The following is a 15,222-nucleotide window of genomic DNA, read 5'->3' on the forward strand; positions in this document are numbered from 1 at the left end:
CATACACACATACCGTATACACTGTAGAACACACACATGTGCACTGTAGAACACACACACACACACACACACACACACACACATACACTATAGAACACATACACACATACAGTATGTAGAACACACACATACACTAGAGTAGAAAATCTCTGCAGAATCTATGGGAGTGAGGTCTGCACTCTGACTATGCCACTCCAGGATACTGATACTCATTTCCTCCAACAATTTCTTGATTGATTTGGCTGTGTGCTTCAGATTCTGGTTATAGGGCCTACTGAAAGATTAACGTATTTAAATTGAGCTTTTTGTTGTTAAGAAGGGCAACAGATTTTTCCTCAGGATATCTTATTTGGAGTTAATAATTTCCCTATCTATCCCCTGTGGAGAAACACCCTCACCCTCATCAAGCTTCACAGCATATTGGTCTCTGGGTGAGGAGGAGCTGCGTTGGCACGGCACCAAAATATATCTTCTGGAATTAAGACCAAAAAGTTCTACTTGGCTTCATCAGACCATAAAACATTTTCTCACAGACTGACCATCTCTGCTTGCAAAGAGATGAGATGGCACTGGATGTTCTTTTTAGTAAGAAGTTGCTTTAATCTTGGCACCCACAGTGCAGAAATGTGGAGTGAAATGTGAAATGGTGTCTCTCGCTCGCTCGCACGCACCCGCGCGCACACACACACACACACACACACACACACACACACACACACACACACACACACACACACACACACACACACACACACCTTGGAGTCCTGGAGATGCCAGAACTCCTCCACTTCTTGATTATAGTCTTCACTGTTGCATGGTGTATTCATTTTAAAATAACTTTTTATATCCCTCACCTAAAACATTTCAACAAGGACATCTCAAAGTGTTCCCTCCCTGTCGCCCGTAACCTTGCAAGGCAGCTGGATTCGCGCGAGAGCATGAGATCAGGCCTCAAGGCAATACAAACTTGAAAGAGTGTTTAGACTTTTCATATTCACTGTAAATAAAAAGCCAGCTTTTTAGAACAAACTACGTGCAAAGAAAATATATGTTGTACACAAATATTTATTTTAAAGTGGTACATTGTACTTCATTGAAATTTAATATTCAAATATGCCCTCAAAACAATTGACATTTGCTAAGCTTTTCAGAACATAGGAGACTTTTGAAGCATTTTCTGAAAATCGCGTTAAAAATGCATTTACGCTTCAAAAGTCATAAAAGTGGTCCTTGTTTGTGAAGATTATCCTGCTCGACACAAATTTACACTCCCATAAGCTTGTGTTAACCACAGACCTTATTTCATGCATTTAACGGAAATCCCCATACTAAAATCCCACAGCCTTTTCCCCTTAACATGGCGGCAATTTCTGGGTAAGCCTGAATACATCATCCCTGCGGTACTCCATAACAGGAAAGGGGAAAGTTGGCCTAGGTTCTGAGAAGGGGTGGGGCTTAGGAAAGGTCATTCAGGATTGTGTGTCTTAAACAAGACCCAAGAGCATTTAAATTCAGATTTAAAATTGACATTCATAGTGTAGTAAAAAAAAAAAAACAGTGTTGATTATTTTCTAGACATGTTTCAGGTGAGAGTCAGCCTTTAGCTGTTGGGGTATAACTTTTTGTCCAGCAGATTGGACATCTCCATCCAGGACAGATCCCACTGCACCTCTGTCACATCCTGCTTGGTCTTGGGAAGCTCCACTGCTCGTAGGTCTTCTTTACACAATAGGCCTAATTGGTACCTTCAACCAAATAACAAACATTTTAGTGAACGGTTTGACTTGTGATTGATTGATTTGATAAACAAATACATAGAGAGAGAGAGTGTTAAGTAAACTGAGCCAGTTCTACAGGTGCTGTAACTGACCTGTACTGATAACCCAGCCAAACCATCAGAGGAATGAAGAGCAGGAGTCCGACAATCCAGCAGGATAGAATAATCCAGGTCCAGGTGTCTGATCAAGGAAACAAATCATATTTAGCTATACACAATATTCTGCACACTGCACCGTCATCTTAGTATAGGAAAACAACATGGGCTGTGTATAGGAAATACATGTGACATCATGGAGATACTTTGAATATGCGTCACAATGTACCACACCTGGTGAGTAACTGAAACTGCATCCCTTGTGACTGCAACACAAGGTACTTTTCAGTGTGTCTACAGTAATGTGATTTGTAAGTCTTATGATGTCAGAGTAATGAAACATGAGCATCACAATTTGAAAAAGCAGCTCGACTGAAAACCATTTGTAATGAACCGATTTCATTTCTAAAGCACAAATACACACACATTACATCCGGCATCAGGTGAGCACCTTTTCAGAGGTTGAAATGGGTGTAAAACGCTCTCCAACACTGCTGCTACAGAAAATGTGAGTTAAATTGAGCTTTGGTTTGGCTTATGCATGCAGAAGATAATTCTCTGTGATGTGCAGCCTTACACCACTGAGTTATATATAAGATATAACAAACAGAATTTTAAAACATTATACTTGGTTTATGCATAGCCCAGCCCACTGTATGTCTGAAACCATGACATATTTTATACAAAAAGTAACCAGAGGCTAATTTTAAAAAGTAATACAGTAACATATTTACACAACTGATTACTTTTCTAATCTTTTTTAATCATCACAGTTTATTATATCAGTATTCCATTTAAAAGTAGTGGGTGTATCAACAATTTTAAATCAGTTTACCACGAGTGGAGACTGTTGTCCCATCTACTACTGATGTTGAGTTGCCTAAATCAGAAAACAAACCACATCCTTTCAAAGATTCACTTTCGGTGAGGCAAGATAGAATGTTAAATATTTTAATGAAATGGAATAAATTAAACAATGGCCATCCTTCCTCACTTCCCACTGATAACCAGCTCTCTGGGCTCTCCATGTTTCTGTGCTGGGAAGCACACTTGTAGATGCCTTCGTCTGCCCGCGTCACATTGTCAATCGTCATCCCTATGACATTCTCTGAACTGTCAGAGCTGTGAACTTCCACTCCATCTTTGAAGAAGGTGGTTTTGCTGCGGTTGCTGTTCCAGTACTGGCAATACAAGACCACTTGAGCGCCCTCTGGAACAGTGAAGGTGGGGCTCTTCATGATGATGGTACCATCTGTTGGACAGAGATTATCATCATGTTTAAGAGATACCTTCATTGTCGCTCATTAAAAAATACCTCTACATATCAATCATTATTATCATAATGTTTTTTATATATCAAATACAGTCTCTCTATCATGTCACACATTTAAAGCTTAGGATTCTTTGCACCATCTACACTCCAAGTTAAAAGTTTGGACACCACATTTTCTTTCTTTCTTTCTTTCTTTCTTTCTTTCTTTCTTTCTTTCTTTCTTTCTTTCTTTCTTTCTTTCTTTCTTTCTTTCTTTCTTTCTTTCTTTCTTTCTTTCATTTTATTTAGACAAGCGGTAGCCTAGACTCTTCCACAATTTACCTTTGACTGACAGCACAGTTAGTCAGAAAGTGGTACGCCTGTAGGGCACCTCACTGTCCCCTCTGGTGGTGGCCCTGGTGGAGGAGCCACTGCCATCCCTCTGCTTAATGTATAAGTTTAGCAGGGGTGGTGCAAGGCCATGCAATGCCTGGCTTATAGCCTACATGAGGCAACCAATTTTGAAACATTTTAAATTCTCAAAACTAACTTATATTTCTCAAGAATATTACAATGCTGAGAAGGGAAGGCATCAACTTCATTATTTATATTTGTCGAAACAAATTCCAAACACTGGCATCAGCCTTTAGATCAAAGATGATGACTATATTCAATCAGCTGTGTCCAAACGTGACAGACTGGAGCAGTGTGTTTGTGTCGTGGATGCACTTTGTTTGTTTACACTACAAAAGACTCACAGCTTATGGTGATGTTGACTGCGTTGTGTTTACACTACAAAAGACTCACAGCTTACGGTGTTGTTGACTGCGTTGTGTTTACACTACAAAAGACTCACAGCTTACGGTGATGTTGACTGCGTTGTGTTTACACTACAAAAGACTCACAGCTTACGGTGATGTTGACTGCGTTGCTGCGGCCCTCGGCACTCTCACACCAATACAGTCCACTGTTGCCACTGTACACCCCGGAGAAGACACACGCGTCGGGAACGTCCACACTAACGGCGCCCTCTAGTGGGGAACACGTTCCAGTCTGGAAGTCTGCTGCCCTCAGCCCAAAGTCGTGAGAGAACTGCCTCAGTCTCCAGCCAGAGGAGTTGCTCCGAGACTCGGGGCACTGCACGGTGAGACGCTCCCCGCGGAAGAGCTGCCTGCTGCTGGGAGTCATAGTCAGCAAGGGAGGGGGTAGATCTGAGAGAGAGGGAGAGAGAGAGAGAGAAAGAAAGAGAGGGGGAGAGAGAGGGAGAGAGAGACAGAGAGAGAGCAGAACGCAATGGGATGCAGTAGTAGCCTACACACTTCTGTTGCCTGACATGACACATGGTTGCATCTCCTAGGTTTTACCTGCATCTGCATAAATGTAGCCATTGTGCCTATAGGCTGCTGAGTAATGGAATACATACGCTACACTGCAGACTATGAGAAATAAAGTGCACATCATTACCGTTAATAAGAAAAACACTGCATATAGATCAGAGATGCACTAATAATTACTTAGTGGATTACACACATGATTGAAAAGAACCTGGTCTTTTGACCGTGAGATAAATACATTTTCACACAATTAAAAAGTATAGATGTAAATGACAATAATCATTCAAACTCAAGTCCAAAATGGAAGGACAAGGACATACAGTACATCTGAACTTAATTGGTTGTGGTATGTATTTTGGGGGTAAACTAATGTAAAAAGCACCTGCAAATAACCAGAGTAGGTTGTTGCGTTAGAATAATCCCATAGATCACATTACTAACTGGAACTGTGCGGGAATACATTTAGAAAATAACCTTCCCATCCTGCTGTGTTGTGGAGTGTATACGAAACCCACACCGCAGAGCCTGTGTCTGTTGGTGGTCTGTTCCTGGAGCTCACCTGACACGGTGAGCCGGGCTGCGCCGCTGTGCAGCACGGTGGTGGAGTTGCCGGCCCCCCATCCCCCTCGCCCCTCCGCCTGGCACCAGTAGCTGCCCTCGTCCTCCCTTGTAACCCCCGTGATGGAGTAGCTGTCACCAGAGAGCAGGTGTCTGGGGTTGGGGGTCGCAGCTGTGTGTGGCTTGTGTCTGAACCAGCGGTAGGTCCACGACCTGAACCTAGAGCCCGGCGCCGGTGCCACGCCACACTGCAGCAGCACACACTCGCCGGGGAAGACGCTGGGCCCTGGAGGCCAAACAGACAAGCTGACCTTGAGAGCCTCTGCAGAAAGATAGAAACTCAATCTTTTCCTGCGCTTTCCCCCCGCTTATGTCAAATGTGCTGCGTGCAAACTCTTTATCAACATGTAAGTCAATTGTCTTTACCTTTAGATGTAGAAATGTGGATGAGAAATGCCAGACCACCTGAACAAACAGAGAAATGTATTGGACACAAACCCAGGCAGAACCACAGCACAGTAGCAGTCAGAGGTTTGGACACACCTGATTGAATGTACCATTTTGGTCAAAAGGTTTATGCTTAAATAGTGGGAGGCTGGCCAGCGAGACTAATGCTTAAATGGCTGAAATTAGTTTCTTAGACAAATATAAATAGTGAAGTTGATGTATGTCTTTGCCTCCCCATCAATGCAAATAGATTCTACTGTAAAGAATCTAAAAATAAATTGATTTTTTTGGTCACTGCATAATTCCATTGATGTTATTAGTTTGAATGTCGTTGCTATTATTCTACAATGTGGAAGATGGTAAAAATAAATATAAATGTGATGTGTCCAGTCTTGTGACTGGTAGTGTGCATCACTGACATACAGAAGAAAAGCCAATCTCTGCTGTTGGACCATAAAGCGCAGACCCTGAAGCCAAAGGTGTTCCTTTTCCTGTGTCCCTCCCTGCAGCCGCTCCACCAAAGCTGGCTCCTGCCACCTCGCTGCCATTTTGGGTATGTGAGTCCCAAGCGCCTGTCGTCAGCTCGGGCCAATCAGAAGTAGGCTAATGTATTAACATCGTCAGCTCGGCCAATCAGAAGTAGGCTAATGTATTAAAATGAAAATCTGCTCAAATGGCTTGTTACCAGATGGTGGCACGCCAGCCGAAACTAGTCAATTATCTAGTGCTGATTTTCAACCATGTGCGTTACATAACCAAGACAATGAAATGTAAAGCCCCAAAAAGGAGTGAATCTGCATGTGTGTGTATGTGTGTGTGTGTGTGTGTGTGTGTGTGTGTGTGTGTGTGTGTGTGTGTGTGTGTGTGTGTTAGGTCTAGACTAGACACCATTGCAATATTCCCTCATTCTGTCAAGACTTGGCTATAAAAAGACATGTCCAGGCTGTATTGTTTACATGGATGCTCATACTGTAGCCTTACCACACACACACACACACACACACACACACACACACACACACACACACACACACACACACACACACACACACACACACACACACACACACACACACACACACACACACACACACACACACACACACACACAGTGACAGTGGGGAGCTTAGCATTTCTTAATGAGACTGTTTAGACGTTATCATCCCCATGGGGGTGGGAGGAATATACACACACTCACTGTATCTTCCTGTCAGACAGCTGTAGCATCCACAGATAATATAGTGCTGCTGCAGTCCTACAGTCTGGAACATAACTCACGTTCGTCAAAGACGTCATTTGATTGGCAACGATTTGGCAGCCCAATTTCCATTAGGCCCTATTCAGATTGTGGCTGCTGAGCATGATTTGAAGTTAGCACTCTCTGAAATGCCCTGTTGTAGGCTGCACTCTCTGAAATGCCCTGCTGCAGACTGCCCTCTCTGAAATGCCCTGTTGCAGACTGCACTCTCTGAAATGCCCTGCTGCACGCTGAACTCTCTGAAATGCCCTGCTGCAGACTGAACTCCCTGAAATGCCCTGTTGTAGGCTGCACTCTCTGAAATGCCCTGTTGTAGGCTGCACTTTCTGAAATGCCCTGCTGCACGCTGAACTCTCTGAAATGCCCTGCTGCAGACTGCACTCTCTGAAATGCCCTGCTGCAGACTGCACTCTCTGAAATGCCCTGCTGCACTCTGCACTCTCTGAAATGCCCTGTTGCTTGCTGCACTCTCTGAAATGCCCTGCTGCAGACTGCACTCTCTGAAATGCCCTGTTGTAGGCTGCACTCTCTGAAATGCCCTGTTGTAGGCTGCACTCTCTGAAATGCCCTGTTGTAGGCTGCACTCTCTGAAATGCCCTGCTGCAGACTGCACTCTCTGAAATGCCCTGTTGTAGGCTGCACTCTCTGAAATGCCCTGTTGTAGGCTGCACTCTCTGAAATGCCCTGCTGCATGCTGAACTCTCTGAATTGCCCTGCTGTAGGCTACACTCTCTGAAATGCCCTGCTGCAGACTGCACTCTCTGAAATGCCCTGCTGCAGACTGCACTCTCTGAAATGCCCTGTTGCAGACTGCACTCTCTGAAATGCCCTGTTGCAGACTGCACTCTCTGAAATGCCCTGCTGCAGACTGCACTCTCTGAAATGCCCTGCTGCAGACTGCACTCTCTGAAATGCCCTGTTGCAGACTGCACTCTCTTAAATGCCCTGCTGCAGACTGCACTCTCTGAAATGCCCTGCTGCAGACTGCACTCTCTGAAATGCCCTGTTGCAGACTGCACTCTCTGAAATGCCCTGTTGCTGACTGCACTCTCTTAAATGCCCTGCTGCAGACTACACTCTCTGAAATGCCCTTCTGCAGGCTGGCAGTCTAGTAACATCTGTATCCTTGCACAATGTACTACTGATACTGTATCTATATCAAACAAGAGAACATAGCCTAAACCCTAAAACAGTACTCTGACAGCTGAGACATGATATAAGTAGGCCCCTCTTAAAGTGCAAACAGACTAAAACAACTAGTCTACAGTTTCCTCCACCAGTGGAGTGTGCTTTGAACTGGATTCACTCAAAATGTAAACATATGTTTTTCTGTTTGTATGCTGCACAGTAGCCTATTCTGGCCCAACTCCACATAAATAATGCATTTAGTTTTCAGTTGGTACAAACAAAATGCAGAGCTATACAGATAGATAGGCCTGTGTGAATTAAATCATTCATCATCAGCAACAAAGAGACAGCTGTGTGCATCAGTCAATCTGATTTAATCTGCTGTTAAATCAGATTTAATCTGCTGTTAAATCAGATTTAATTTGCTGTTAAACTCACCCAGAAGCCTGGAGATGAGGAGGATGTTCATTCTATCAGGAATTGAATGGCCAAAATTAGACGTGGAGTTTGGCACAGTTATTCTCCTCTATGTTTCTCTGTAAAGAAGAAAGAATGTGATAATAATCAGAATATCTATCCCCCACCTGAAATTGCATTATATTCAATAAATCCAAGGTTCTGATCCATGGGGTGTTTATAGAGGCTGTAAGAGAAGAATGATGATCTGTTAGGAGGAGCTTCGACTCCCTATCACAACCTTACTACAGAGATGGCCATCTTGGTGGGGACACTTCCTTCCTCTTTTATCCAGTTAGCAGGCAGAGCCGGAGACAGCAGAATCCAGAGGCGGAGAGGAAGACAGCAAGGTGAAGCTCCCTGTGATGAGACGCCCCAAACCACCATGCAGCCAATTTAAAATCTGATGTGAAAATATTTTTCATCTTTTTCATAGTGCACATTTCTGACATTAGTTTTCTGTCTCTGTAGGTTCTGCTGCTGATGACACTGCTGCTGTTCTGCACATCTTGCACATGCTGGAATCCTTATCTTTTTGCCGTTCACATTTTCATTTATACAAGTGGTTGTTGGTTGTGTCTGTTTATGCAATCCCCTCTCTATCATTATTATATTATATCCTACTTTGTATTGTTATTTCCTGCTGCAATAGCCCAATTAACCCATGATGTTTAATTTGATCTAATCTACTCCAATCAGTTACAACCAGATCTCCAATGAGTCCAATGAAGTAACAAACAATTGTACAATTCTTGCATTAGTCGTTATACTAGTATGAATATGTCATAATAATTTAATACGAATTTGCAGCCAACCTACCTATGCACTAGCCTACTTGTGAATGTCTCGCTGCATGCATCTGTGCTTTCAGGTAACTATACTGTCTGCCACCTCATTACTCCTCAATGATCTCCCAGCCTCCCGACCATCCATCCCCCCCCCCCCCCCCCCCCCCCCCCCCCCTCCCGATCCCTCCCTCCATCCTCTCCCACTAGCCTCCCACATCTCTACATCCATAGGGTTTCTTCCAGGAAGCGAGCTGGGCAGTCGGATGCTCTGTTGGAATGCCTGGGAGAGAGACCCTCCTTTCTGCTTTCTGATAGCGGACCAGACATGGCTTCTAAAGAGATAACTGCCTCTTGTTTCGTCAGTGTCAGCAAGGATATTACAGGTGGGTAAAAGACAGCTGTTTCTTTATTATTATTATTATTATCGGGCTATGACTGGTATCTTCCCTTTAGTCTTACCATGCCATCGCCTCCTCAGCATGTGCGACCGGAGCTCACAGGATGCTTCCTCCGCGCGTCTGGCGGAGGCTGCGAACAGAACAGACGCATTGGATGATTATCATAAAGCAACACCTTACATTCTGTCCTAAGCTATCAGGCATGGATTTTCACTGAATGTTGAATGAGTTCTCAGCGACTGAATTATTTAGAACGTGTTGTGTGTGTGTGGTGTTGAGAGGGGGGTACCCTACTCCGCTTTAAATATGCCACTCGAGGATCAGGTAATAAAAACCCTCGCCTTAGGCCAGATAGGAAAAGGGGCGTTGTGAAAATAATGGTGTGTAGCCTACTCGTGGCGCGGGGCTTCTCAGCGGTCTGTTCCCGGCTACATTAATGTTGTGTTCTGCTGCTTCTGCATTTTTATTGTCATATTGTAACAGAGAGTAACCCCCCCCCCCCCCCTGCATTGAGCGTGAATCTTTAGAATAGTATCTCTGTTTCTTTGCAGCGTAAGCTAAGCTAGCGCGCAGCATTGATTGTGTGTGTGCACGCGCTTGTGTGTGCACTGTGCACGCGAAAGTGAAAGCGAGAGAAATATTCATTCCTTTATCACGCACGCACGCACGCACAAGCACGCACGCACACAGCTAGGGGCGCGCGCGCGCACACACACACACACACACACACACACACACACACACACACACACACACACACACACACGCACGTTCTCTCCACATAGCCTACTCAGGATAGCAGGGACTGCTGTGTTAATTACTCGTAATGGCTCTATTAAGCACACTGTGATGATTAATCCGGTGGAATCCCTGCCTGATCCATTCAGTCACCTGCTAGGCGCAGCGCCCCCTCCTGGCTGCCCCCTCCTCTCCTCCCGCACTGCCATCACTGGCTGGACAGTCCAGAGCCTGCGGGCCACCGCCGTGGTCCAGGTGGCCCACAGGCGGCACAAGGTCATCCGAATGAGATCTGCTCAGCCGCGGCCCATCTCATCTCTGGATGGACTCAGATGATTGTCACTGCTGTCGGTTCAGTCTTTGTCACTGTGCCCATCACCAGCTCTGTTAAACAGACTCCCTTAAACCCATAGACTCCTAACTGTGCAGTGGTGCTGAGGCAATATAATCTACAAGCCATCCAGTAGGTGGAAAGCTATTCTATTTTTTTAGGAAAGCATGTACTGCTCTGGGGGGGTGTCTTCTTCTAGCTTACCTATACTGTAGTTTGATACTTTACTGTGATGTATATTAAGACTTTGCCTGAAGGTGGAAAAAGAAAAAGGTACATTTGTCCAGTGCCTCCACCACCATGGCACAGCTTACACTGGTAGTTCATTCATTTCCACTGTGTTCATCCAGGACGTCTGATTGGTTGAATCATGTAGTGACTGTAGTCCTATAACCTGTCAATGAGAGACTTCCTCAGGCAGGGGTTACACCGCTGACAGCAACATCTGTCAGTGGATCACAGACACTGATGCGTGGACACGTCATGCTCATATTTTGTCTGTAAGGAGGTGATGACTCTAACTTGATTTCAGCACACAGCCAGAAAGCATAATATTGTTAACTATTTGGATGGCACCACAAGTCAGTCCACCTAGAACTGGGTCAAGGAATCCAATAAAGGCCTAAAAACTGCTCAGGATAGAAAGACAACAAACACAACTAGTTGAAAACCATTGTCTTTATATTTGTGATATATATATATATATATATATATATATATATATATATATATATATATATATATATATATATATATATATATATATATATATTATGACATAAATTATATGGCAAGTCGTTTGTATGGGTTTATAATGAAAGAAGCAGTCTTGTTAGTTATCAGATTGAACGATAAGTCTTATACACGTGTCACATGCCGGCTCCAGACAAATGGGCAAATGCAGATAAGCATATTTATTTAAAAAGGAGCAATAAATAACAGAAAGAAGGTGGAAGTCACTAGTCATGTCAGCATGTATGCATGTGTGAAGATGTCTACAGCAAGAGAACAAAACAATGGCTGTACCCACAACAGGATAAAGTTTTTTTTTTTTTTAATCAGTCACCACACCGGCCCAGGTGTGGCTCATGAAGCTGATGACGACCTGGATATCTCGCAAACAAAGTAGAACAAAACAAAAGACACAGGACACCTAGTGGAGTGGAGGGGTTGTCACAACAGGATCTACTCGGTCTATTATCGTTCCGTAATATGCTTAGATCTTCATCACTGTCCTGAGTGCCATTTGTGGCATTACAGTCACTTCCACACACACAAAGGACTGTGCAAGACAAGTTTTGTCTTCTGCATGAACACCTCTGGATTGTGCAATGGGTTTTACCCTGACATCTGACCAACTCTACCACGGCCTGTGGGGCAGGTGGAACCGTCCGCCATCACGCTCATTCTGATAATAGCCATGTGTTTGAGTGGGTCGAACAGGCGTTGCCACATCACGGTGGCTTGGCAGTGGCACCACACCCTGTACGCATGCACACGTTCAGTGCGCTCCTCAAGGGCACCAACTGTAGGAGGTAACTTGCTGCTTTCTACCAGATGTTTGCAGAACAGACGCCACCTTAGATCAGGAATACCTGTTATACAAGCATTAGTTTGTGCCTGCCTTCTTCAGTGGGACACGCTGAAAATAAACAGGATAAATATAGAGAATTCAAGCATGATTTAATGTTTTGTGTGTGACCTCTATATTCTCCACCAGTTGTGCAAAGCATCTCCATCTCCATCAATTAGCGGCTGAGGGTGGTTTGATTTTTTTCCGTTCAGCGTGCTTCTTGAACAATATAGAGAAAAAATACAGAAATGGCCTTGATCCATATTGGTAATTTGACCTCTAAGGAAGAAAAGTGTTGACAGTAGGCTACACGCAAACACATTCCACCTTGCCAATGTGCCAACTTTGCCAATCCAAAGCCAGAATGCATCTTCCCTCCTGACTTACTGGAGACCTAAATTGTCTCCTCTATACTTGCAGAAAACGTGCAAAAGTGATCGTCTTGCGTTGAAAAGATTTGTAAATGTCATCAGGATGCACGCAGATTCAGAGGCCGCTGGATTGTTTCGCTGTCTGAAATGCCACAACAAGTCTTTTCAAATCACATGTCTGCCTCAGCTGCCCTCGGTTGGCAGATGGGCTGGATAAAGGCCCGTCCACCCAAAGGTCAAGCTTGTTTACTGCTCTGCTGTGATTTGAACTGAGGTGATTTGTGTGCTCATCTCATCTCTAAACCCAAAGGATGGAGCCAGACAGTGAGAAGAGAGAGAGAGAGAGAGAGAGAGAGAGTCCCCTATGTGTCTGTGTGTTTTGCTAACACTATATTTGTGTCATGGCTTTCATCCACAGAAAGCATCAGGAAGATTATTGATAAGTCATCAATCAAGTTTGTACGTGGCATTAAGCTTGACACCAAAAACGGCAAAACAGAGGACAGAATATTGGTAAGTTGAATCAGTGATTTTGGAGCTGGACTGCATGGATGGCTCACTGAAATCATGTTATTTGTTGCATGTCTCCCATTGAAAGCATCTTCCACTGGATCTCTGTGACAGTTATGATATGTCCTACAGTATAATGAGCACAGACGCAGAAGCAGGATGGCAGGGCTTAAGTGCGAGTGAATGTCTTTTCATCTTGCGGTCACTGACACTTCCTGACTCGACTCCAGTAGAACTGCTGGCCCTCTTCTGTGAGATGAATGAAAGCATAGACAGTATCTGTGGGGGCGGGGCATGTGGTGGCTTCCTGTGAGGTTCGCTCTCTCTGAGCCCCGCTGTGGAGGCAGTGGGGGGGCTGAGCAGCTCACCGTCTTTGATTCCGTGGCTCTTTCATCAGAGAATATGGGCCAGAGAGCGATATGAAATCTCTATTTGAGTGAAGTCCTGCCAGCTATCTGGACAGAATCCAGGGGCAAGGGGCTTCATCACTACGGATCAGAACCTTATACAGGAACAGGACATTGGAAGTTTGCATTGTCATATCCTAAATACACACCTCGTGCATGGTCAGAGGACACACACTGTGTAGCTCCTCCCACACAGGGTAACATACGCACACACAGAGTCCGCTGTCGCCTATTGATTCGCTTTCTCCTCTACCACGTGTTTGCATAAGCAAGACCAGCGAGGCTCTTTGACAATTCCCTATCCATCTGCAGTGCAGCCACTGTGCTGCTTTTATTCCCTCCATAGACTATAACTCCAACTGCCCCGCCCATATCCCCTGATGAGCCAATGAGCTTTCACCCGCAGCTGAGCACACTTTGGCTCGGCACAGCTCCGTGCACGCTTGCATGATTCATCGTGTGTTCATCATTTCTGTCAGAGGCTCCGCCCCCCAAAACAGTCAAACAAGAGAAGATCAGAATGTCCGTCCCGCAACTGCAATCATGCATAATTATATGCAACAATAAGTAGCATGCTGTGTGTTCAGGTCTCCCTTTGATGTGGAAGACTTTGATATGGGCCTCGCCCTCTCTCTCTCTCTCTCTCTCTCTTGCTCTCTATGTCTCTCTCTCTCTATCTCTCTCTTGCTCCATCAGCAAGATTTACTCCTATTTACTCATACACACTCTCTAGCTGCCACCCAAACCCCCAACTCATCACCGTAAGTAATGTGATACAATCTGGCCTTTTTAATCAACTCCTTCAGACGGTCTGTGAAGTGAAATCCAGAACCTCTACTCTCTCTCTCTCCCCCTCCCTCTCTCTCTCTCTCACACACACACACACACACACACACACACACACACACACACACACACACACACACACACACACACACACACACACACACACACACACACACACACACACACACACACACACACACACACTTTGAGTGACTACATTTCAGACACCTCCCTTATTGTGTGGGTGTAGAGGTGGTCAGAAGGTGTGGTGCTGCTGACAGGCCTGTGTCCATATACTCCTCGACAAATACAACAGGAGTGGGAGTGCCATCATTAAATTACTGCTTTTCATTGGACAGAGAGAGAGGTGGAGGGAGGGAGGGGGGGAAGGGGGGGGGGGGGCGGTCCACGGGGAGTGTTTTCGAGAGAGAATGGAGCAGATGATTGGGAGCGACGGAGCAGAAGAGGAGGAGAAACAGAGCAGAGGGCAGCGCTCAGGGGCAGGTGGAGAGCCATCAAATTACCCTTGGCTTGTTTGTTGGGTAAAGAATGTTTTCAGCTAGGTTTATGTAAGAAACTTTGCCACTCGCCATCGACAGTCGGCAACATAATCACTTTTGTATGACAGGAAATGCACCTTGACGACAATAATGCAGACACAGAAATCAGCTCCCAGGTTGCTTTGAAATGGCCAGGTTCACGATATTCCCCTTTAAGTTAGAGATCCGGGGAGATGGTGCTGAACGACTCCACACTGTTGGTCATTTTAGCCCAAAGCCATGTTGTATCCAAAATTAGATACAGTAGATGGCTTTGGTTCAGCCACTGTAGACCTTCACAATGGATACTAAATGATAAAGGAGGACAGATGCATGATGGGATGATTCTATGTTGGCTAGCTGATACCTTGAAGGTGTAGGTGTGTGTGTGTGTGTGTGTGTGTGTGTGTGTGTGTGTGTGTGTGTGTGTGTGTGTGTGTGTGTGTGTGTGTGTGTGTGTGTGTGTGTGTGTGTG

General features: G+C 44.9%; 2 protein-coding genes across 2 annotated transcripts in view; one reads left to right on the forward strand and one right to left on the reverse strand.

Moving 5' to 3' along the window:
• Positions 1-1,119: 1,119 nt before the first annotated feature.
• LOC310786082 (neural cell adhesion molecule L1) lies at positions 1,120-8,319 on the reverse strand (the record flags this gene model as incomplete). Its single annotated transcript, XM_083647264.1, has 7 exons — positions 1,120-1,745; positions 1,871-1,958; positions 2,709-2,753; positions 2,868-3,125; positions 4,031-4,336; positions 5,019-5,303; positions 8,289-8,319. The coding sequence occupies 7 exons, from the start codon at positions 8,317-8,319 to the stop codon at positions 1,601-1,603; spliced, it is 1,158 nt and encodes a 385-aa protein (XP_083503390.1). The 3' UTR covers positions 1,120-1,600.
• A 1,100-nt stretch (positions 8,320-9,419) lies between these two features.
• LOC310786611 (capping protein, Arp2/3 and myosin-I linker protein 3-like) overlaps positions 9,420-15,222 on the forward strand; it is a gene marked incomplete at both ends in the record, with an annotated part of 29,007 nt that continues 23,204 nt past the window's right edge. The window contains 2 exons of the mRNA XM_083647841.1: positions 9,420-9,477; positions 12,924-13,018. Coding sequence (XP_083503967.1) covers positions 9,420-9,477; positions 12,924-13,018 — 153 coding nt within the window. The remainder of the gene's footprint in view (positions 9,478-12,923; positions 13,019-15,222) is intronic.

Source organism: Poromitra crassiceps (assembly GCF_964638095.1).
Source record: "Poromitra crassiceps genome assembly, chromosome: 12".
Lineage (NCBI taxonomy): Eukaryota > Metazoa > Chordata > Actinopteri > Beryciformes > Melamphaidae > Poromitra > Poromitra crassiceps.